This window comes from Gopherus evgoodei, unplaced genomic scaffold (assembly GCF_007399415.2).
Source record: "Gopherus evgoodei ecotype Sinaloan lineage unplaced genomic scaffold, rGopEvg1_v1.p scaffold_33_arrow_ctg1, whole genome shotgun sequence".
Taxonomy (NCBI): domain Eukaryota; kingdom Metazoa; phylum Chordata; order Testudines; family Testudinidae; genus Gopherus; species Gopherus evgoodei.
In genome coordinates this window covers 1504289-1529905 of record NW_022060005.1, presented here as the reverse complement: position 1 = coordinate 1529905, position 25617 = coordinate 1504289, and the positions used below count along the sequence as shown (strand labels likewise).

Genomic DNA, 25617 nt, shown 5'->3' with positions numbered 1-25617 from the left:
GTAGGTTGTTTGTTGCTTTGAAATCTATTTTTAAATGTTTGTTCCAATTGCTAAAAAAATACATTTTGTTTTAAGGTTGGTGTTGGTCAATGTCCTGGTCACTGGTGCCTGAAGCCCAGCTGGAGCTGCAGGGTGATAAGCGGTTGGTATGTGGGATATATGCAGAATAGAGTAACTAGATCCTGGTCTGAGAGTGGAAGGAGCGTGAGATTCTTCTCTGAGTCAGATGAGGGCACGAGGCTCAGCAGCTGAGGTGGGTGCTTACAGAGAGAGCAGAGAGTAGGCAGAGGTGTCTCTAGCCCATAACCAGCTCTACTCTTGGCACGGCCATATGACAGTGTCACCTATCAGGAAACTATTGCAGATCCTAACAACAAGGATCCCGCAGAACAATTTCAAGTCATGAAAGATGAGATGTGGCCTAATACCCCTTGACTTCAATGGGAGGAGTTTGGGCACCGGAGAGATTGCTCTAGGCACTGGAAAGAAAAGGCCCTTCTTGTGATATGGGCTTAGGAGGTGGAAGGTTTGGTGTCCCAGATTTCTCTCCTCAGTACTGCTTATAACAGGACAATGCACAGAGTGAAGGATTCAGGGAGAAGTGAATGGGGCCAATTTCATCCAGTGGGTCTGCTGCAGATCCAGGAATTAAACATAGAACTCACGACCCACATGGTCTAGCCAGCATGTCTTCTAATAAATCAGAGGAGCCCATGTGATTGCAATGTACACAGGGACTTTCGTTAGGGCATTTGGGACTCCACCATCTGAGCCAAGCAAATGTACCTCTGGGAAGGAGCTGAGTCCTTAATAATATGAACACAGGTTAAAGGGGGCTTACCAGAAACTTTCAACCCTATCATCTGCAGTCTGAGGAACAAAAAGGTGAAGGGGACCTTCAGAAAAGTTATGCTGCAGAATTTAGGCATGATCTAGACTGTCATTTTCACAACCTATGGATGTTTGGCACCCAACTCCTATTGGCAGATCAGTGCCTAATTTCTTTAGGCCACTTTGAATATCTTAGCCCAGATCTCAACAGAATTATGAAGATCGCCTACAATCTTAACTGGATTTATTAACAATCTCTTTGCCTGGGCCTTTCTACTTTCCCAGCATCACTCAGGATTTCAGAAGACTGGACCTGAAAAAATTCCTGTGAAGTTGGAGGCAGGAAGTTTGAGAAGGGACTTTTATCATTGGGGCCCTTATGGTCCAACTGTGTTTGAAGACTTCTGGCATGTTTTCAAAATGAAATGCTCCTCTCTCATAGTTCCCCCGGCTTTATCTGCAGAGAGCCCCTCCCAAAATGTAGACCACTCAGAAAATACTTTATGCACAACCAAGTATTCAAGGTTGGAGGCAGGGTAAAGCAGCTGTGAAGACATGTTTGAACTGAAACTCTCTTCTCAGTCTGAAATATCATTACACTGCATAGCTGAGGCTCTAATGTTGTAACTAATCCTTGACCAAATATGAAGTCTGGCTGAGATTTTCAAAGAGATTAAGGGAGTTAGGCACCCTCATCCAACTGTGATTTGGGTGCTTATTTCCCTTTGCTTCCTTCCCCAGCCTTCCTGGTTGCCAGATGACAACGCTATTGTAGCTTTGGAAGTACTGGCCATCACTTGAGCTGAAGAAAACTTGTTCTACAAAGTGTGAAAAGGAGCAAATTTCAGAACCTCTGAAATCAGGCAGAAGAGAAGAGAGGTTTGTGCACAAGGATACACATGCACATTTGTGTGTGTACACACATCAATTAACGTAAACATCCTAGCATAGTCTATATAACGATTGCAATTATACATTACTATATTGTCCACATCTGGTTCCATAGGGAAGCATTTACATCAGTAAGTTTTCTGAGGAAAGCTGTCCCACATTGACCTGAATTATATGGTGTTTTCAGGAAAGAATAAGTCGAATCACATCTTTTTTATTGTGGGAGATTGTTATTCCCTGCCCAGTTCAAAGATTTTCATAAGTACAAATGAGTCCCAAACTTTTAAACCCAATCCATTATTATTATGGACAATTTTGTGTCTCCAGAGCTCTGCTCTTAGCAATGCCTAGTGTGACTTGAGTTGTTTTTACCCAAATGTAATTGCATTTAGTGAAACCGCCTCATGAGTCTCTGGGGGGAAATGATTCTCATCGTGATGAAGCATAGTTTCTTTCTGAGGGATAATGGTCGTTATAATGCACAGCCCTTGCCAATAGTCATCCTTTTCTTAAAGAACTAGCTGTCCGACTTCGTTTTGACACTATGCTGCCATCTAGTGGTTGCTTCAAATCTCTCACATTAGGTATCATCTGTTGATATCTACTGGCCAATATGCTCAGCCCAGGTAGTCACTTTCCAGTATAACCGCCCATTTAGCAACCTTTCCTTTTGCCCTCCAATCAAATATTATGGGCTACGTTCGCCATTGGTGTAAAATAGGGTTGCTCCATTGAAGATAACAGACCGGATTGCCATCTGGTTTAAATTGACCTAGCTCCAGTGGAGTCAGTGGGCCACATTCTCCTCTGGTGTAAATTGATGTAGCTCCATTGGATCGGTGGGGCAGACCCAGCTGCTGGGAATCAGCCATAGCTCCACTTGAGTCAATGGCCCAGATCCCCAGCTGCAGGAAATGGGTGTAGTAGCCCCACTGAAATTAACAGAGCTACATCAGCTTACTAGAACTGAGAATCTACCCCTGCAGCTGCTCCTTTTGTATCCCTTGTTTTCTGCAGCAACCTAGAGGTCTTCATATAGTATGGCTGCCTCTTTGCAGCCCCAGAAGTTCCGCTGACTTCTTTCCCCTTTATACAATGTAGCTGCTTCTTTCTCACTGCATATTAATCATCCAGTACAATATACATGCTAAGTTTTCCTCAGGGACCCAGTTCAGCTATGCACCTGCCTTTAGATAGTATAGCTGCTCTGTTCTCCTTCCTTCCCAGCCTGAGGCAGCAAGCTCTGGTGGATCAGGCACTGGAGATGTAGATTTGTGACCTCACTCTGCCATGTATCTATTGTGTGGCCTAAGGAAATTACCTCACTTCTCTGTGCCTTGGTTTCTCTTCCCACTTTTTGTTTTCTTTCTGTCTTTAGACTGTAAAGCCATTGAGTCAGGATCATCTCATCCTGTGTGTACAAGCCTGGCGAGCACAATATGGCTGTGATCTTGAACAGGGCATGAAATCACAGCCGTGATATACATAAATACTACTATTAATTGTCCCTTCAGGCCCTCCGGAACTTTTCATCCGGCCCCTCCATCAGGGACCCACCCAGCCATTCCACCACTTTACCATGAGCCGGCTGCACAAATTGCAGCAGGCTCGTTTCCAGATCATGCCAAGGAAACATCTGTACACGCTCATGCTCCACATCCTTCACACCCTTATCCTCACCTCCAGCCCTGTCAGGAAGTGCTGGGACCTCCTACCACCTCTAGAGGTTGAGGAACCATGGTGGGCCAGCCTATATTCCACCCTAGTCCTGAAGTCCACTGGGGATATCTGTTAGTGGCTCCTTCACGGAGCCCTGAGCACAGGCATGTTCTTGGCGCAGTTCACCTGCATCCCGGACACCTGCCCCTTTTGAGGCGTGAAGGAGACCCTGGCGCACGTGCATCTGGATTGCACCAGGTTGCAGCCCCTATTCTGGCTCCTTCAGAACCTCCTGCTGAGGTTCTGGCTGCATTTCTCCCCACACTTGTTTATATTTGCACACCCTATCCATGGCTCCACTAAGTCCTGAGACCTCCTTGTCAGCCTCCTTCTGGCCCTAGCCAAAGTAGCCATCTACAACACCAGCAGGAAGATGCTGGACAAGGGGGTGCTCTGCGACTGTGGGGTCTATTTCCACTCCTCCCTGGCCTCACGCATCTGGGCAGAGTTCCTCTGGGCAGTGTCCACTGGCTCCCATGATGACTTTGAGGAGCACAGGCGCTGTCTGGGGTTCTGTCCTGAGTGTCCTTGTCAGGTTCCCTTTGTTTAGCCATGTGACCTCACTCTTGTGCCTGTTATATCTTTTGTTGTTCCCCGTAATTAATTGAGATCCAAGACTTTGTGGATCCTCCCCTTAGGCTGGGGACTTCCAGGATCCGAACAGGTTGAAGCTAATATACCTTCCTTCCTGCACTCTCCTGTAGCCATCTGGTCTGACCCTGTCACAATATTAAAATGCAAAAACAGGTCTGTAAAACCCTTAGAGATATTTTAGAACGCCCCAAAAATCACAAGGGCTACCAGCTCTCATTTTTCATATCATTGTGTCTGATCTTTTTATACTTAATTCACTCTAATAGTTCTTTTGAAATCAAATGAACACAGTGCATGATTAAAGGCTACTTGCATGAGAAACAGGCTGAATGCTAATCATCAACAGAAGTAACAAATAGATTTGAGTGAAAAATGGATTTTTCAGTTATTGGCAATTTTGAAAAATAATATAAAAAATCATTTCAGGTGGAACGAGAAACGACATTTTAAAAAAAATTGGTGAATAGGAAAAAAAAGAATTGAAACAAAATAAAACATTTTGTTTTATTTTCACCCTCCCATTCCCCCTCCCCCGCAAATGTTTTGAATTTCAGGAATATTGACAAGAGCAAGGAGAAGGAGGGCTAAATTCACAAAATGGCTAAAGAAGGCACCACGTCCCTTGAAAGTTTAGCTCAGTGCTTAGGACGCTCACCTGGGCTGTGGGACACACACATAAAATTCCCCCCTCTGCTGGATGAGGAAACAACGTTTGCACGGTGGTCTCCCACATTGTAGAAATGTGCCCTGAGAACCAAGATAAATCTTATAAGGGAGGCAACTCCACTGTGAACACCTGCTCCTCCTCCACCTTTTTATGAATCCTTTGGTGTTTGTCAAAATGCCTGAAAGTTTAAACAAATTTTCTTGGGACGAAACAAAATTCTTCATTTTGACACTACTAGATGCTTTTCAAAATTCCATGAGCTGCCTAAATATCTTTAAAACTTTAGCCCTGGACAACTAAATAGATTTAAAAAACTGGTCCTAAATGATTTAAGAGTCCCACCAACTTTCAATAGGACCTAGGCTCCTACATCACTTACACACTTTTGAAACTTTTCACGTTAAATCTCACAGAATTCTCTTAGGTCCCTAGTCCAGTGACCTCCTTCCATGATTGGCAGATAACTGTAAAATGCAAATACAGCCCTAAGGAACAGCTCCTCGTGTCCCCCCATTTTAGTGTTAGGTGCGAAATTCTAAACGAAAGAGTTGTTGATTTTACATATATACAAACACAGATCTGAAAGCACTTTTCAAAGCAGGTTAATATTACAGCTTTTTGAAAACTTTTCAGTGAAACTGTGTACAGTTGGAAAGTGCAAGTTCAATGAAATAAACACTTTTCCTGGGAACATATTGATTTTTTTAAGGGAAATTAGCAAAACAATTTGTTTCAATTTGGTCAAAATGTTTCATTTTAAATTTATCATTTGTCTTGTATGTTATATTATAATGTATGTATATTGCATATATTATACTATAATGTATAACATAATGTAATATAATGATCAAGGCAACAAGAGACATTTGAATCTTATAAAAATGTTTTGTTTCAAAAAGGTAATTCTGATGATTCTGAAATGAAATATTTTAGAAAAAAAATCAGTTAATTTTAATGTTTGGTTATGATTAGGGATAAAAGTCCATTTCTGGAGTTTGCATGGATTGGAAATTCCATTTCCCAACAAATTTCAGCTGGTGTCATTGCTCCATTTCAAGATGGAGAAAGTGAGGCACGGGAAGGGGATGTGGCTTGTTCAAGGTCCGACAATTAACAAGTGTATTGATGGCACTAGAACCCAGTAGAAATGTCACTTGAAACTGAACTGTTTTCATCTTGAACTGACATTTTGAAATGAAATATTTCATTTTCAAACATTGGAACTAGAACGGATTGAAATTTTTCTAACAGAACAGCTCCATAGGAACGTGTTGATTCTGTTAAAACTTTTAAAGGAAACAAGGCAGGCTGGCTGGCTGTCTTTTCTATTTTTTCTATGAAATTTCAGAATTTTGTTCTGGAAGATGTTCTGAAATCTTTATTTATTTTTTGTTCTGATTCAGAGTAATAATAATAATGAGGAAACTTAGGAAACTACTATGCAACAGAAATTCTTGGTTCTGACTAACATTGGTTTTGATAAGAATTAAATGTTTTGCCATTTCTGAGTTCTCCAGCAGCTCACCTGGAAGGCTCTCGCTAATTTCACTTTCTGGCTACAGGGTAAAAGTGAACATCAACAGGGGCCTTCCAGGCACGGAGGGCTGGCAGGGAGCCGTCATTGCAATGTTTCTGATGGAAAATCAATTGTATTTTCCCATTTTGAAATTTTTGAAAGTATTGGAGACTGCGCCTGTAAGGGCTGAGCTTCCCACATGGAGAATATGGGGAGAAGAGGCACACTGAGAAGCTCTTGTTGTTATGCTCAACCAGCTGGAACTGTACACAGAATGAAGCATAGCTCTTGTAGAGGGATCACTAAACACCTCAATATTCTCATGGAAAATTTTGATTGTGTGAAGGGAATTTTACATTAGAAAATCGTTCCAGTGGACAATTCCCAACCAGCTGTACCCAGAACTCATGGAGAGCCAATGGACTCCAGTGGGAAGAAGATTGGGGTGTAGCTGGGGTATAGCATCTGTCTCTCTGCGCTGCTGTCACAAGTAAAACTGTTTGAATTTTTTTGTCAAATCTGTTTTTTGATAGAAAATTCAGTTTTCAACTACGCAGATCTGTTTGTAACAAATGCCTGCTATCTTTGGAAAACCAACACCCCAACCCGCAACACTTTTTGTCTGAAAATTTGAAACTTTCAGGTGAAAAGTGAATCTGTCTACTTGGAAATGCCATCTCAGTGTCCCATGGGAGATGTAGTTTGCTTATCTTGTGGTCATATTCTTCTTTATGGGCTGGAATCTCTAGCCAGACTACATCCACCCATCATACATTGCAGCTGTGGGACTCCCAAGATGCACCACAGTGGCTTAGGAAGAAGGAATCCTGTGGTGCAGATATTATCCAGCCATGGAACCTGTCCCACAGATAACGGGAGTTTGAGGCACACAAACTGCAACTCCCATGAGACACGGCAGTGGTATCTCCAAATAGAAACTTACATATTCAGTTGAAATTTGTGGGGAGGGGTTGTTTGTCATGAAGTCAAAATTTTCTAAAGAAATAAAAGAAATTTTCTGCCCAGCCCTAGTCAAAAGAGTCTCATTGCTCAATGGATAGACTGGGGCAATCTGTAGACAAGCAACTACCTCCCATGTGGGGGGTGAGGAGAGACTGGAGTAGGGGTGTAAATAAGGCGAGCTGCAGGCCTCAGCCACTTTGTCCCACTGGCCCCTTTTCCTTCCTCAGACCTTTCTCCTGAGGTGTGGAGGGGTCAGCAGCCCTTTCCTTGTAATGTCATAGTGAAAATTTTGTTAGTGTAAAAGCCTGGGGTTTACAGCTCATTGTAAAACAGAAATTTATGTGAGAAATTCTGGTATTTTGATGTTTGTTTTCATGTTAGATGGGGTGGAAATAGAAACCGAAAATTTTCACTGAATGAAAAGTTCTTAAATTTGATTGGGAAATGTCAAAACCAAAAATTCTAATTTATTTCTTTTTTTGTCAGCTGAAAATGAAAATTATCATTATAAATTAGACCAACTTCTGTTGGTGGAAGAGACAAGCTTTCGAGCTACACAGTTCTTCTTCATATAGCCTGGAAACTTGTCTCTTCCACCAATATAAGTTGATCTAATAAAAGATATTACCCTCACCCACCTTGTCTCTTTAATATCCTGGGACCAACGTGGCTACAAAACAGCAATGAAAATAATTATTATGAATTGTCTATGTGACTTAAAATAATCTTAAAATGACATTTTAAGTTAAAATGACCATGCAAAATATTTCATTTTTTTAAAATATTGGAATTAGCACTATGAAATGAAAAAAAAACACTTTTTAAAATTGGAAATGACATTTTGAAATAAAAAAGTTCATTTTAAGTGGATATTTCAAACTAGAAAATGGAAAAATTGCAATTAGCTCTTCCTGGGATTTTCAAAGGGACCAAAAGATAATTAGATTCCCACATTCTATTGAAAACTCATTGGGATTTGAGCAACTAAGATTAAAATTTTCAGAAGTGCCTGAATCTTGTTTCAAAATAAGACTTTGGCTCCTGAGGATGCTTTAGACCATATTTTTTTTAGATTTTAAAAAATGTCAGCCAAAATCAGAAAATGCAAAATGTCAGGTTCTGATCCTAACATGAACATAGGCTGGTCCTCAGACAAAGTCTGTCAGGTGCAACATGGGAATACTTAATTCCAGGTGGACATTAAGACTTCAGTGTGAGGAGTTCATTTCTCTTGAGAATAAATATCCTGCCTATCATTTTCCATAGAGACCCTTTTATCTCTTTGTTTCTTAGACTGTAAATGATTGGATTCATTAGTGGTGGCACCACACAATACAACACAGCAGCCGTCAGGTCTAGAGATATTGAAGACATTGACCTGGGCCTCATGTAAGTAAATGATGCTGTACTGATAAATAAACAAAAAACAACCAGGTGAGGGATGCAGGTGGAGAAGGCTTTGTACCTGCCCTGCTCAGAGGAGATTCTCATCACCGTGGAGAAGATGTGAATGTAGGACACAATTATGAATACAAAGCAGACCACACCTAGAACTGATCCAAGGGCAATCATGACGATTACATTAGCGTGTGTATCAGAGCAAGAGATCTTTAACAACTGTGGCATATCACAGAAAAATTGAGCGATAACATTGGACCCACAGAAATGTAACCTAAAGGTATTAGCTGTGTGTAGTACAGAGCAGATCACGCTGCTGATCCATGAACTCACTGCCAACTTGGCACATGCACCTCTGTTCATAGTCACCTTGTAATGCAGAGGGTGGCAGATTGCAATGTAGCGATCATACGCCATCACCGTGAGAAAGGCAAGTTCTACTCCTGCAAAAGTTATAACTAAAAAGACTTGGGTGACACATCCAGAGAAAGAGATGAGTCTGTTGTTGGTTAGGGAGTCAGCCATGGACTTGGGGACCGTGACTGAGATGTAGCAGAGGTCTAGAAAGGATAAGTTGCCCAGGAAAAAATACATGGGGGTGTGAAGGTGCTGATTGATGGCTATGACGGTGATGATGAGAAGATTCCCCACCAGGGCTGCCAAGTAAATCACTAGAAACACCAGGAAGTGTAAAATCTGCTCTTCTCGCATGTCAGAGAATCCCAGGAGAAGGAACTCAGTCACAATGGTTTGGTTGGACATTTCTTCTGTAGATGTACACTGCAGAGGGAAGACCAATGGGCTATGGTTATTGAAGGAGAAACAGAAGATAGATGGAAACTAGTTTTATTTATTACTCTGCAGGACACATAAGGCAGCTCAGGAAAATAACAAGATCCTTCCCTTTCTTTGCCATCACCATGTAATTACAATGTTTACAATGCAGGTTCATGGGGTTCTACTTTATTGGCAGCTTCTTATTCAACGGACCTATTGCTTGTGTTTATTTTAAGGCCCCTCTGGTTATTTTACTGACTAAAAAGCTGGGAGTGGATGACAGGGGATGGATCATCTGATGATTGCCTGTTCTGTTCACTCCCTTTGAAGCACCTAGCACAGACCACAGTCAGAAGACAGGAGACTGAGCTAGATGGACCATTGGTCTGACCCATTATGGCCAGTCTTATGTTATTAAGGCCTTGGCTCACAAAAGGTCTTAGGCCCATAAATGCCATTTTAGGCAGTTCAATCCAGTATCTGTGCCCTACTGGAAATCACAAAACCCCCACTCAGCTGCTCCCTTACTTCGTAGATGGCTAAAGTCTTTCGGGGCCAGGGGCCAGATTGTTAAGTATATTTAAGCACTGGGTGGGATTTTCAAAAATGTCTAGGTGTGTAAAATTCATTGCAAGTGTATTTGAAAATTCCATTAGGCACCTACATACTTTTAAACACCTGGGCCTAGGTACCTAACTTTCCACTGGCAATGTCCTCTGGGCATCTAAAAACCCGATGGTGAGCAGGCCGAGGAGTTGCCTCAGTCTAGGCATCCAGGTTTACACCTCAGACCCAGTAGGACCTCAAACTATGTGTTTCTCTGCCTATCTCACCTGCAGGGCCCAATCCAGTAGGAGCTGTCAGTGCATGCCTGAACCCGTCCAGCACAAAGGTAGACAGTGTTCCCCACATGATGTTTAGCCCAGGGGTTAAAGCTCTCACTCAGAGTGTAGGAAGCCTGCACTCGATACTCCCTTCTCCACGCTATAGAAAAGAAAGATGAGTCTCTGGCAGGGCCGGCGCTTCCATTTAAGCTACCTAGGTGGTCGCCTAGGGCATCAGGATTTGGGAGGGTGGCATTTTGCTGCTCTAGGCTGCAATTCAGCAGCGGGAGTTCCTTCTGCACTCTGTGTCTTCAGTGGCAATTCTGCGGCTGGTCCTTCACTCGCTCCGGGACTCGCCGCTGAAGTGCCCCGAAGACTGGGAGCGTGGAAGGACCCCCACCTAGGGCGCCAAAAACCCTGGCGCTGCTCTTGGTCTCTGGTCAAATGGAAGAGGGCCTAGTCACTGGGCTATGGGGTATTCCAGGAAGGGTGTCTTCAATCTGTTCTGCTGAAGCTGTTCCATGGTGTATTAAAAGTGAATTGGGCCAGACATAATAGAGGGCAAGGATCAACGGCCTAAGCAATTAATATGTGCTTGAATACAGCTAAAAGTAAATGAATACATCTAGGAACAAAGAGCATAGGCCATACTTATAGGATGGGAAAATCTGTCCTAGGAAGCAGTGACTCTAAAAAAGATTTCAGGGTTGTGATGAATAAATCAGTTGAATATGCGCTCCCAGTGTGATGCTGTGGCCAAGAGAGCTGATGCGATGGTGGGATGAATAAAGAGGGGAATCTTGAGTAGGAGCAGAGAGGTTATTTTACCTGTGTATTTGAACATAAGAATGGCTATACTGTGTCAGAGCAATGGTCCATCTAGGCCAGTATCCTGTCATCCGACAGTGGCTGGTGCCAGATTGGAGTGAACAGAACAGGGCAGAGTCAGAGGTTTAGGGACACCCAGAGTGTGGGGTTGCATCCCTGACCATCTTGACTAATAGCCATTGATGGACCTATCCTCCCTGAATTTAGCTAGTTCTTTTTAAAATTTGTTTATACTTCTGGCCTTCACAACATCCATGGCAACAAGTTCCATAGGGTGTGTGTTGTGTGAAGAAGCACTTCCTTTTGTTTTAAACCTGCTGCCTATTAATTTCATTGGGTGACCCCTGCTTCTTGTGTTCTCTGAAGGGGAACATAATATTTCCCTATTCACTTCTCCACACCATTCATGATTTTATAGACCTCTATCATACCCACTCTCCCCCATTCATCTCTTTTCAAAGATCAACAGTTCTAGTCTTTTGAATCTCTCCTCATATGGAAACTGTTCCACACTCCTAATAATTTTGGTTGCCCTTTTCTGTACTTTTCCCCATTTCAATATATCTTTTTTGAGATAGAGTGACCAGAACTGCACACAGTACTCAAGGTGTGGGTGTACCATGGATTTATATAATGGCATTAAGATATTTTCTATTTTATTATCTATCCTTTTCCTAATGGTTCCTAACATTGTGTTAGCATTTTTGTCTGCTGCTGTACACTGAGTGGATGTTTTCAGAATGACTTTAAGATTTTTTTTTTAATAGTAACAGATAATTTAGACCGCATCATTTTGTATGAATAGTTGGGATTATGTTTTCCAGTGTGCATTACTTCGCATTTCTTAACATTGAATTTAATCTGTCATTTTCGTGCCAAAGTCATAGAATCATAGGACTGAAGGGGACCTTGTGAGGTCATCTAGTCCCATTCCCTGCATTCATAAGAACATAAGAACACAAGAATGGTCATACTGCGTCAGACCAAAGGTCTATCCAGCCCAGTATCCTGTCTACTGACAGTGGCCAATGCTAGGTTCCCCAGAGGGAGTGAACCTAACAGGTAATGATCAAGTGATCTCTCTCCTGCCATCCATCTCTATCCTCTGACAAACAGAGGCTAGGGACACCATTCCTTACCCATCCTGGCTAATAGCCATTTATGGACTTCACCACCATGAATTTATTCGGTTTTCTTTTAAACCCTGTTATAGTCCTAGCCTTCACAACCTCCTCAGGCAAGGAGTTCCACAGGTTGACTGTGCGCAGTATGAAGAAGAACTTCCTTTTGTTTGTTTTAAACCTGATGCCCATTAATTTCATTTGGTGGACCCTAGTTCTTATATTATGGGAACAAGTAAATAACTTTTCCTTATTCACTTTCTCCATATCACTCATGATTTTATATATTTCTATCATATCCCCCCCCTTAGTCTCCTCTTTTCCAAGCTGAAAAGGCCTAGCCTCTTTAATTTCTTCTCATATGGGACCCGTTCCAACCCCTAATAATTTTAATTGCCCTTCTCTGAACCTTTCCTTACCTCATGATAATTTAATTTACATAAGAGCTGTTGGTGAGGGACCTTGTCAAAGGTTTTCTGGAAATCTAAGTACACTATGTCCACTGGATCCCCCTTGTCCACATGTTTGTTGAGCCCTTTAAAGAACTCTAATAGGTTAGTAAGACATGATTTCCCTTTACAAAAACCATGTTGACTTTTGCACAACAATGTATGTTCTTCTATGTGTCTGACAATTTTATTTTTTATGATTGTTTCATTTAAGTTGCCAGTTACTGACATTAGACTTACCAGTCTGTAATTGCCAGGATCACCTCTAGAGCCCTTTTTAAATATTCGCGTTACATTAGCTATCTTCCAGTCATTGGGTACAGAAGACAATTTAAAGGATAGGTTACAAACCATAGTTAGTAGTTCTGCAATTTCACATTTGAGTTCTTTCAGAACTCTTGGGTGAATGCCATCTGATCCCAGTGACTTGTTACTGTTAAGTTTCTCAATTAATTCCAAAACCACCCGTAGTGACAATTCAATCTGTGACAGTTCCTCAGTTTTGTCACCTACAAAAGCCTGCTCAGGTTTGGAAATCTCCCTAACATCCTCAGCCGTGAAGACTGAAGCAAAGAATTCATTTAGTTTCTCTGCAATGACTTTATCGTCTTTAAGTGCTCCTTTTGTATCTCAATCATCCAGGGGCCCCGCTGGTTGTTTAGCCGCCTTTCCGCTTCCGATGTACTTAAAATACATTTTGTTATACCTTCTGAGTTTTTGGCTAGCTGTTCTTCAAACTCCTTTTTGGCTTGTCTTATTACAATTTTACATTTCATTTGACAGTGTTTATGCTCCTTTCTATTTACCTCACTAGGATTTGACTTCCACTTTTTAAAAGATGCTTTTTTATCTCCCACTGCTTCTTTTACATGGTTGTTAAGCCACGGTGGCTCTTTTTTAGTTTCTTTACTGTTTTTTTTTTAAATTTGAGGTATACATTTAAGTTGAGCCTCTATTATGGTGTCTTTGAAAAGTGTCCATGCAGCTTGCAGGGATTTCACTCTAGTCACTGTACCTTTTAATTTCTGTTTAACTAACCTCCTCATTTTTGCATAGTTCCCCTTTCTGAAGTTAAATGCCACAGTATTGGGCTGTTGAGCTGTTCTTCCCACCATAGGAATGTTAAAAGTTATTATCAGAGGGGTAGCCGTGTTAGTTTGGATTTGTAAAAGCAGCAAAGAATCCTGTGGCACCTTATAGACTAACAGACTTTTTGGAGCATGAGCTTTCGTGGGTAAATACCCACTTCGTCAGATGTATGTAGTGGAAATTTCCAGGGGCAGGTATATATATGCAGGCAAGCTAGAGATAATGAGGTAGTTCAATCAGGGAGGATGAGGCCCTGTTCTAGCAGTTGAGGTGTGAAAACCAAGGGAGGAGAAACTGGTTTTGTAGTTGGCAAGCCATTCACAGTCTTTGTTTAATCCTGAGCTGATGGTGTCAAATTTGCAGATGAACTGAAGCTCAGCAGTTTCTCTTTGAAGTCTGGTCCTGAAGTTTTTTTGCTGCAGGATGGCCACCTTAAGGTCTGCTATAGTGTGGCCAGGGAGGTTGAAGTGTTCTCCTACAGGTTTTTGTATATTGCCATTCCTAATATCTGATTTGTGTCCGTTTATCCTTTTCTGTAGAGACTGTCCAGTTTGGCTGACGTACATAGCAGAGGGGCATTGCTGGCATATGATGCCGTATATTAAATTGGTGGACGTGCATGTGAATGAACTGGTGATGGTGTGGCTGATCTGGTTAGGTGCTGTGATGGTGTCGCTGGTGTAGATATGTGGGCAGAGTTGGCATCGAGGTTTGTTGCATGGATTGGTTCCTGAGCTAGAGTTACTATGGTGTGGTGTGCAGTTACTGGTGAGAATATGTTTCAGGTTGGCAGGTTGCCTGCGGGCCAGGACTGGCCTGCCACCCAAGGCCTGTGAAAGTGTGGGATCATTGTCCAGGATGGGTTGTAGATCCCTGATGATGCGTTGGAGAGGTTTTAGCTGGGGACTGTATGTGATGGCCAGTGGAGTCCTATTGGTTTCTTTCTTGGGTGTGTCTTGCAGTAGGAGGCTTCTGGGTACAGGTCTGGCTCTGTTGATCTGTTTCCTTATTTCCTCTTGCGGGTATTGGAGTTTTGAGAATGCTTGGTGGAGATTTTGTAGGTGTTGGTCTCTGTCTGAGGGGTTAGAGCAGATGCGGTTGTACCTCAGTGCTTGGCTGTAGACAATGGATCGTGTGATGTGCTCGGGATGGAAGCTGGAGGCATGAAGGTAGGCATAGCGGTCTGTAGGTTTTTGGTATAGGGTGGTGGTAATGTGACCATCACTTATTTGCACCGGGGTGTCTAGGAAGTGGACCTCCCATGTAGATTGGTCCAGGCTGAGGCTGATGGTGGGGTGGAAGCTGTTGAAATCATGTTGGAATTTTTCCAGAGTCTCCTTCCCATGGGTCCAGATGAATGTTGATGAAAAGTTATTATATTATGGTCACTATTTCCAAGCAGTCTTGTTATAGTTACCTCTTGGACCAGATCCTGCGCTCCACTCAGGACTAAATCAAGAATTGCCTCTCCCCTAGTGGGTTCCTGTACCAGCAGCTCCAAGAAGCAACCATTTAAAGTATCGATAAATTTTGCCTCTGCATTTCATTCTGAAGGGTGACATGTTCCCAGTCAATATGGGGTTAATTGAATTCCCCCACTATTATTGAGTTCTTTATTTTGATAGTCTCTCTAATCTCCCTTAGCATTTCATCTTCACGATCACTGTCCTGGTCAGGTGGTTGATAATAAAGCCTTACTGTTATATTCTTTATTAGAGCATGAGATTACTATCCATAGAGATTCTATGGAATATGTGGATACACTTTATATTTTTACTTCATTTGACTCTACATTTTCTTTCACATATAGTGCCACTCTCCCCCTCCCCCACCCACCACCGCACGACCTGTTCTGTCCTTCCAATATATTTTGTACCTCTGAATGATTGTGTCCCATTAATTGTCCTCACCCCACCAGGTTTCTGTGATGCCTTTTATACTAATATCCTCCTTTAACACAAGGCACTCTAGTTCACCCATCTTATTATTTAGACTTCTAGCATTTGTTTACAAGCCCTTTAAAAACTTGTCACTGTTTATTTGTCTGCCCTTTTTTGATGTGTCAGATTCTTTTTTATGAGAATGTTTCTTTTGTGATCTGGCCCATACTTTATCCTCTTCCATCCTCTTCTCCTTACTAAAACCTAGAAGAATCTCTATCAATAGACTCTCCTCTAAGAGAAGTCTCTGTCTGATCCACATGCTCCTCTGCAGCAGTTGGCTTTCACCTATCTCTTAGTTTAAAAACTGCTCTGCAACCTTTTTAATGTTAAGTGCCAGCAGTTTGGTTCCACTTTGGTTTAGGTGGAGCCCATCCCTCCTGTATACGCTCCCCCATTCCAAAAGTTTCCCCAATTCCGAATAAATCTAAACATCTCCTCTCTACACCATCGTCTCATCCACACATTGAGACGCTGAAGCTCTGCCTGCCTACCTGGCCCTGCGCATAGAACTGGAAGCATTTCTGAGAATGCCACCATAGATGTCCTGGATTATCTAGAGCATCTAGACTAAGTATTATCTAGACCATCCCTGACAGGTGTTTGTCTAACCTGCTCTTTAAAAATATCCAGTGATGGCAATTCCACAACCTCTCTACGCAATTTATTCCAGTGTTTAACTACCCTGACAGTTAGGAAGTTTTTCCTAATGTCCAACCTAAACAGCCCTTGCTGTAATTTAAGCCCATTGTGTCTTGTCCTATCCTGAGAGGTTAAGAAAAACAATTTTTCTCCCTCTTCCTTGTAACAGAGTGGAAGAACTACTTCTCATGTCTTCCTTATAACACTCCTGCTAACAAATCCGAGAATGATGTTTGCTTTTTTGCAACAATGTTACACTGTTGACTCATATTTAGCTTGTGATTCACTATGACCTCTAGATCCTTTTACACAGGACTCCTTCCCAGGCAGTCTTTTACCATTTTGTATGTGTGCAATTGATTGTTCTTTCACAAGAGGAATACTTTGTATTTGTCCTTATTAAATTTCATTCTATTTACTTCAGACCATTTTTCAAGTTTGTCCTGAACATTTTAAATTTTCATCTTATCCTCTAAAGCACTTGCCACTCCTCCCAGCATAGTATCATCCGTAAACTTTATAAGTGTCCTCTCTATGCCATTATCTAAATCACCGATGAAGATATTGAACAGAACCAGACCCATAACTGATCTCTGTGGGACCCCACCCAATATCCCCTTCCAGCATGACTGTCAACCACTGATAATTACTTTCTGGGAATGGTTTTCCAACAAGTCATGCACCTATATTAGAGTAGATCCATCTAGGTTGAATTTCCATATTTTTTTTATGAGATGATCATGTCAGACAGTATCAAAAGCCTTACTAAAATCAAGATATACCACTTCTCCGCTATCCACAAGACTTGATACCCTGTCAAAGAAAGCAATCAGGTTGGTTTGACACTATTTGTTCTTGACAAATTCATGCTGACTGTTACTTATTACCTTATTATTTTCTAGATGTTTGCAAATTGATTGCTTAATTATTTGTTTCATTATCTTTCTGGATACTGAAGTTAAGCTGACTGGTCACCAAATTTTGTGAGTTCCCTTTGTCACTCTTCACAGTCTGCTTTGGATTTAACGATCTTGAGAAATTTTATATCATCTGCAAACTTTGCCACATAATTGCTTACCCCTTTTTCTGGGTCATTGATGAATAAGTTGAACAGCACTGGTCCCAGTACAAATCACTGGGGGACTCCTCTATTGACCTCACTCAACTGTGAAAAGTGACCTTGTATTCCTACCTTTTATTTCCTGTATTTTAACCAGTTACTGCTCCATGAGAGGACCCTCTTTCCTATTGCATGTCTACCTACGTTGCTTAATTGTCTTTGGTGAGGGACCTTGTCAAAGGCTTTCTGAAAGTCCAAGTACACTATATTGACTGGATCACCATTGTTCACATATTTGTTGACACACTCAAAGAATTATAATAGATTGATCAGATTGTCCTTTACAAAAGACATGTTGACTCTTCCCTAGTGCAATGTGTTCATCTATGTGACAGATAATTCTGTTCTTTACTGAAGTAAGACTCATTGGTCTGTAATTGCCAAGATCACCTCTGGAGCCTTTTTTTTTTTTTAATGGCATTACATTAACCATCCTCTGGTTATCTGGTACAGTGGCTGATTTATGCAATACAATATATACCACAGTTAGTAGTTCTGCAATTTCATATTTCCTTCTTGGCACTGGTGTGACTAGTGCTAGAATACTGTGTCAGGTTTTGGTGCCGCAATTCAAGAAGGATGTTGATAAATTGAAGAAGATTCAGGGAAGACCCACAAGAATGATTAGAGGATTAGAAAACATGCCTTACAGAGATAGGTTCAAAGAGCTCAATCTATTTATCTTAACAAACAGAAGCTTAGGGATGACTTGATTACAGTCTCTAAGTATCTACATGGGGAAAATATTTAATAATGGGCTCTGCAATCTAGCAGAGAAAGGTATAATACAATTCAATGGCTGGAAGCTGAAGACAGAAAAATTCAGCCTGGAAATAAGCTGTACATTTTTAAGAGTGAAAGTAATTAACTATTGGAACAATTTACCAAGGGTCGTGGTGGATTCTCCGTCACTGACAATTTTAAAATCAAGATTGGATGTTTTTAAAAGATCTGCTCTAGGAATTATTTTAGGAAAGTTCTATGGTCTGTGTTATACAAGTGGTCACACTAGATAATCACAATGTTCCCTTCTGGCCTTGGATCTATGACTCTGTGAATATTTTTCAGAGTTGTAGCCATGTTAGTTTGCATCAGCAAAAAAACCAACAACAACAAAAACCGAGCAGTACTTGTGACACCTTAGAGAGTAGGGGCATTGGGGAAAAGAGCTGAGGATGCATAGTTTTAAGTCAGCCATAAAAATGTTGGCATACTGTGGTGCCATGCGGGCACATTTTTATGGCTGACTTAGAACAACGCTTCCTCAGCTCTCGTCCCCTTAAGCCCCTACTCTACTTGCAATACATTGATGACATCTTCATCAGCTGGACCAATGGAAAAGAAGCCCTTGAGGCTGATTTAATTCACAGTAAAATCTGACATTTCCATTCACATTGAAATGGTTACATTCAACCCCTTAAAAAGCTCAGGGATTGAATGACAGCAGTCAACTTACTGTGCAGAGAAGTGTGACTGTCACCCAGTTGATGTTGTGTTTGCTTTCCAACTTCAGAATACTACTGGTGGCAAAAGGAATTATCATTGAAGCTTCTGTCTAAACTATCTGTCTACTACTAATGCTCCAAGCACTGTAGTATCTGGATGCCAAATGCTCAGCTACTGAAGACCTCTTTCATTGTTCTCGCTGAGACTGAATATCAGTAAACACAAACCTCTTGCTCGCTGCCTATGAGCTGTGTGGCTGACTCTGGGTGTCTCCGGCAGCAAAGAGTTGGTGCTGTGGGCAGAAGATTTATTCATGTCTGTTCTCTAAGGACAGTTGGTGAGTCACTCCCTGGAGCCCTGTTCAGGCTCAGAAGTGGAGGCTCAAAGGCAAAAGTTAACTTCTCTGGGAGTTTCTGCTGTTTCATGAAACTCAAGTGAGACAAAGACTGAGAGGCAGGGGGACTTCATGGGCTGAGCTCATGGCTGGGAGCCAGGATCACCATGTGCAGAGGATCTGTGTGTTTCCTAGACACTGAAAGAGTCTCTATATCTATTACATTATGCTGTGTCTGTGTGTTCATTGCGAGTCCAATAATCTGTCAGTTCCTGGCTTCCCTGGTCATCATCATGCTGATGTGAGATGCTTAGTTCTGTGCTTCTGTCCCAGGCCTCACCCCTGCTGCTAGGATGGAGATGCTTGGGGAGCCATGAAGCAGCCTGTTATTAAAGCAGGATCAAAATCCTCAGCCCTTCCCACCCTGCTCAGCTCTGTTTAACTTGTGCTGAACCCTGCAACAGTCTGCATCTGTCCTGTACAGTATAGATCCCTCTCTGAACCCAAGTCACCTGCCTGGCCCAGATCAGGGGGTGAGATTAGCCTTGAATACATGTAATAGCCAAACTCAGTTTAGTGACTTGCAGGTTTGCATGGCAGAGGGACAATGAGAATAGAGGCCTCTACTGAAATCGTTACCAAACAGTTGAAAGTTTATTAAATCTTTAGGCTTAGGACTTTTAAAGCTGCCTCAGAGAGTTCAGTGCCCAAATCCTATTGATTGTGATAGAAGCTGAGCATCCAAATCCCTCCAGCAGTTCTGAAGTTCTCATCAATAATTTCTAAAGTGATGGCTCTTGGTCTAAAGCATCCAGCGGTCTCACCATGTAGTTTAAGGCAGTGGTTCTGAATAAAGCTGGCCAAAATTTTGAAGACAAAACTTCCGTTTTCCAAAAAATGCATGTTGAAGTTGTTAAAAAGCATTCCTAATTTGTGTCAAATTTGCTGAATTGTTTAAGCTGAGAAAAAATGCCATTTTCTTAACAAAACATTTTGATTTGTTTATTTGAAATGAATTTGGTTTTGAAGTTTGTTTAGATTTTATTTTCTTTGTTAAATTGCATTTTGGGTGAAGCAAAATCTTCTGTTTGACCTAAGACTTGAAAAAAAAAATCCTTCAGTTCAGCCACCAAACTAAGATGTTTCTTATTCGCACTGCTGCAAGTATGACCTATAAGGCCGACATAACTTGAGCCTGGCCTACTGAGTGACTGCCTCCGACCCATGCCTTACTGACACACAGATGTGGTCAGCCTGGCCTCCCAAGATGCATCCACCTCTTTATAAACAGAAGGGGTGTCAAACTCAGGTATAACCACACAGCTCCTTCTCCGTACTCATATCAATTAGTTGTATTATTTAGAGTTGGAGAGAAGATCCTTCCCTTCTCAGAAACTATCTCCACCCTCTCCTGAGTATCCTTATTTGATGGCCACTATCTTGGTTGACATACCAAGGACTGAAATAGGAAACCTCCAGATGTAAACACATGAGCTGCTCCAGTTTAAGTTAAAGGGACATTGCCCTTTAGTACTCCCTGTAGCAAGATCATATCCTCCAGGGATGGACCACAGAGAGGGAAGCTCTCTACACACAATGGCAAGTGGGTTTCACTTGCAATGAAGGTTTTCATCTGTCTATGGCTCCTTTCAGTCATTGCAGTAGTGGGAACTGCAGAGCCACAGAATTGTCAATGGGGAAAAGCTTAGAAATTGGGCTTCTCTTGCGTGGGGACAGGTTATGGACCTAGAACCTAGGACTCCATTATCCCTCTCTTGAACTGTGAGAAAGATGGGACTTTGAGCCACAATTGAATCTTGACCCCAATATCCCAGTTTGGGCCCCACTCCTATGAGCTCCATGATGTAGACCCACATGGAGCCCAGTTCAATAGCCTCACTGTATCAGGCCCTGCTGGCTGCCTTGTTCTGTTCTGTTGTTCCACAGCTATTAGAGCCTGAGGACCAGGTTCCTAGCAGAAAACAATTAGTCAGGTATGCCTCTGGGCTTAAGACCTTACAGAGAAATGTGTAAACCAGCCAGCAGGTCTGTTGTACACACATACAAAGATATTTTTTGACTGAAAATAGAAACCTCAGATATCAATTTATTGTTTTTGTTTTCAATAATAAGTTTGGTTTTCAGCAGTTTTTATTAAAAAATATTTGGTTTTCTGATAATATTTTTGGCTTTTGCTTGTCCAAAACTGGAGGGAAAAAAAGTTTAATTGTTTTTAGTTTCTAGACAAAAAGTTGAAGTTTTCCACAGAAAATCCCCCATATTCCTGCTGTCATGAATGTTGGGGTGTGTGTGTGTGTGTACTAGTTATTAATTGCTATTCCAAAATGTGATTTATGTGCCAAGTTTGTTCCAGACAGTTCCAGCATCCTCACCCACAGGCTACAGAGAGTCACAAAACCAGTGATTACAAGGCATTAAAGATGAAAGGGTCCAAGCAGCCAGGCAATGGGGCATTCAAACTCGGAGGCATACGTGGCCTGGCCAAATGCACTGGCCAACTGGGAAAAAATAGACTGAGATAGAAGGAAGATTTCACAGGGTCGGTGCAACCACTCAGTGAACTAGGCCTAGGGTGCCTAGTGGTTGGGGTCACCTAAAAGCCCACTCAGGCGAGGAGGTGGAGTGGAGGTGAGCTGGAGTGGGGCAGGGTGCGGGGAGGGCCACCAGCAGTAACGAGGTGGGGTGGCGCACAGGGGAACTGCTCCACGCCCCAGATCATCTCCACTCTGCCTCCTCTGCTGAGCACACTGCCCCCGCTCTAAGTCTCCTCCAATCGGGGCTGCAAGCTGGGGAGGGGAGGAGAATTAGAGCGATGCCAGCATGCTCAGCGGAGGAGGCGGAGCGGAATTGAGCTGGGGTGGGTTAAAGTCACTATCTCTAATGTCCCTCCTTTATTAGGAAATGAGCAGCTGGCCAGAGACCTGCTGAGTAAGATCACTGCCCTATTAGGAGACTTCCTTTGGACTGAAAAGCTCCAGAGGTTCAGCATGTCTTTTCTTTTCATGGGCAGGTTTACATGATATTAAACAATGCTTCCAAAGTGTCAAAAGTTTCCCTCAGCTATAGGATTGTGGAGTATGACTACGCTGTGTTTGTTGCCACTGAGGACATGGCCTGTTGTAGTTGTGGGAGTATGACACGTGATTATTTGGAAAATGTAGGTGAAAGAAACAAGAAAATGCAGGTGGCCCCTGGGAATGGTGACCGTTTAAAAGATGTTCACTTTCAGGATTCTTTCAATTATTTTGGGGGAGACTGGAATGCCTCAAAGGATGTTTTCCCCTTCCTAAGGCAGTCATGGAAGTTGGGTAAAATTAATATTAAATATTTTTATCAGTAATACATACAGAAGACAACCCTGGTCCTTCGTGGGAGTATGAAGGAGTTAGAGTTGGGGATTGTGGAACTTGAAAAACTCTTCCATGGCAGTAATGATCCTGGTTGAAAGAGAGATTGAATGATAAAAAAACTGCTCTTGTAAGATCTGTTGGGTAGCAACTTTCAAGGTGGACTGGTCAGGGCCCAATTTCAGGGCCTTTCTCAAATGGATGTGCCTACTCAGCTTTTCTCTGACTTGGAAAAGAAACATGCCAACCAGAAAATAAGTGGCCATTTCAAGACATTTTCAGGCCAAGTGCTTTCAGCTCTGGTGGGGAGTAGGAACTTTGCTGTGAATTTTTTTCTCAGACCTGTATGCTGCAGAGCCTGTGTCTCCATCTGAGTGTTAGTGGCTCCTTGAAGAACTTCCTAGGATCTCAGTGTTGGATGTAGACAGACTTGAACAGGACCTGACACTCTCAGAATTGACTTGTGGCCTTAATGGTATTGATGGTTTGCCTGCTGAGTTTTGTAAGGCCTTTTGGACCCATCTTGGGCCTAACTTGCTCCAGGTTTTTCAGGAACACATCAGAGAGGAGATACTGCCTTTGTAGTTGTCAAGCAGTTCCTACCCTGTTGCCTAAGAAGGGGGGCCTTGGGGAAGTGAAGAACTGGAGACCTATTTCCCTGCTTTGCTTTGACAATAAACTTTTTCAAAGGCCTTAGCATATAGATCGAAAACTGTGATTTGTTTGGTAGTTCACCTTGAGCAGACATATTGCATCCCCAACAGGTCCATTTTTGATCACTTTGTTCTCTTGCTGGATGTAATTTCAACCTCAGAAATGTTTGGTTTGCACATTGGGTTGATTGCCCTTTGATTTTGTAGATTATGGATATGTGTTTTGTACCCTTTATACTTTTGGTTTTGGGCCCAGGTTTGTCTCCTGCTTTCAGTTACTCTATATTGAGAGATATAGTCTACTTAAGATGAATGGTGTTTTGAGCATCCCCTTTCTAGCCTGTAGGGGAATCATAGAGGGTGCAACCTATCTGGGTTATTGTATGACCTTTTTATCAAGCTCCTGTTATGTATGTTGCAAAACCACCTTTCTTGCCCTTTGTCATAGGTTTCACCCCCACTCTGGACTTTAGAGAATAGATGTGGGGACCTGCATGAGAAGCCCTAAGCTTAATTACCAGCTTAGATCTGGTTTTGCTTCCACCACTCCCAAGTACTAACTCACTTCCCTGGGTAGTCTTGAGAGACTTCTTCACCAATTCCCTGGTGAACACTGATCCAAACCCCTTGGATCGTAAAACAAGGAAGAATTACTCATTCCCCCTCCCTTTTTTCCACCCACCAATCCCTGGCGAGTCCAGATCCAATCCCCTTGGATTTAAAAAACAGAGGAAAAATCAATCAGGTTCTTAAAAAGAAGGCTTTTAATTAAAGAAAAGAAAGGTAAAAGAAAAAAACCTCTGGGAGATAGTATCAGGGCCGGCTTCAGCCAGTGTGGGACCCGATTCGTGGGGCATGTACACTCCCGGTGGCACTTCGGATTTCCGCTCCAGCGGTGGTAGTGTGGCCGCAGAGTTGCGAGGCTCCAGCCCCGGGAAAGGGGCAGCTGCACTTACCAGTCTCGGGCAGGGGAACCGAGCCCACAGATTTGCGGGGCTCTGGCCGAAGGAGGGGGATGCGGGGTTTCAGGGGCTCCGGCCAGGGGAGCGTGACCACGGGGCTCCGGCCTGGAGAGCGGGGCTGCGGGGTTGCGGAGGTCTGATCGGGGTAGCGGGGTTACGGGGATGCGGGGCTCTGGCCCCCGTAGCGGGGCCACGGAACTTGCCGCGGGGGCCAGGGGAGCAGGACCGCGGGGTCGCGGCACTCCAGCTGGGAGAGCAGGGCTGCGGGGCTCCGGCTGGAGTAACAGTACCGCAAGGATGCGGGGCTCTGGCCGGGGTAGCGGGGCTGTGGGGGTGCAGGCCTCTGGCCGAGAGAGTAGGGGTGTGGGGCTCCGGCCGAGAGAGCGGGGCTGCGGGGGTGTGGGGCTCCAGCTGGGGCAGAGGGGCCTTGGGGCTCTGGCAGGGAAAGCGGGACAGAGGGGTTGCGGGGTTCCAGCCGGGAGCGCGGGCTGCGGGGATGCGGGGCTCTGGCCGGGGAAGCAGGGTTGCAGGACTTGCTGGGCTCCGGTCTGGGGAGCGGGACCACGGGGTTGCGGGGCTCCAGCTGGGAAAGCAGGTCTGTGGGTCTGCGTAGCTCTGGCTGGGGTAGAGGGGCCTTGGTGCTCTGGCAGGGAAAGTGGGACCGTGGGGTTGCGGAGCTCCGACTGGGAGAGCGTGTCAAGGGAATGCGGGGCTCTGGCCGGGATAGCAGGACTGCAGGGATGTGGGGCTTCGGCCAGGAGAACAGGGCTGCTGGGGTGCGGAGCTCTGGCCTGGGAAGCGGGACCATGGGGCTGCGGTGCTCTGGTTGGGAGAGCGTGGCTGCGGGGTTATGCGGCTCCAGCCGGGGAAGGGAGATCGCGAGGTTGCAGGGCTCTGGCCAGGGGAGCGGGGCTGTGAGGATGCAGGGCTCTGGTTGGGGTCGCAAGGCCGTGGGAGTCCGGCCGGGAGAATGGGGGAGCGGGGCTCCTGCCAGGAGAGCGGCCGCAGGGATGCGGGGCTCCGGCCGGGGTAGTGGGACTGCAGGGATGCGGGGCTTTGGCTGGAGAGCAGGACTGTGGGGTTGCGGAGCTCCGGCTGGGAGAGCGGGACCTCGGGGTTGCAGGGCTCTGGCTGGGACAGCAGGCAGCAGGACTTGTAGTGCTCCGCCGGGGGAGTGGGACCGCAGGGTTGCGGGGCTCTGGCAGGGACAGCGGGACCTTGGAGTTGCAGAGCTCTGGCCGGGAGAGCGGCCGTGGGGATGCGGGGCTCCGGCTGGAGAGTGGGGCTGCGGGGTTGCGGAGCTCAGGCCGGGAGAGCGAGACCTCAGTGTTGCGGCGCTCTGGCCGGGAGAGTGGCCGCAGGGATGTGGGGCTCCGGTCGGGGTAGCGGGACCAGGGGGATGCCGGGCTCCGGCCGGAGAGCGGGGCTGCAGGGCTCAGGCCGGGGGAGCGGGACCGCGGGGTTGCGGGGCTCTGGCCATGTAGG

The 25617-nt window shown here is 44.0% G+C and overlaps 1 protein-coding gene across 1 annotated transcript; it reads right to left on the bottom strand.

Moving 5' to 3' along the window:
* Positions 1–8381: 8381 nt before the first annotated feature.
* On the bottom strand, positions 8382–9341 carry LOC115641089 (olfactory receptor 14A16-like). Its single transcript, XM_030544195.1, has one exon. The coding sequence runs from the start codon at positions 9339–9341 to the stop codon at positions 8382–8384; it is 960 nt and encodes a 319-aa protein (XP_030400055.1).
* Positions 9342–25617: the final 16276 nt, after the last annotated feature.

Coding starts and splice junctions, on each gene's coding strand:
- LOC115641089 (XM_030544195.1), bottom strand. CDS start 9,341: ATGTCCAACCAAACCATTGTGACTGAGTTCCTTCTCCTGGGATTCTCT.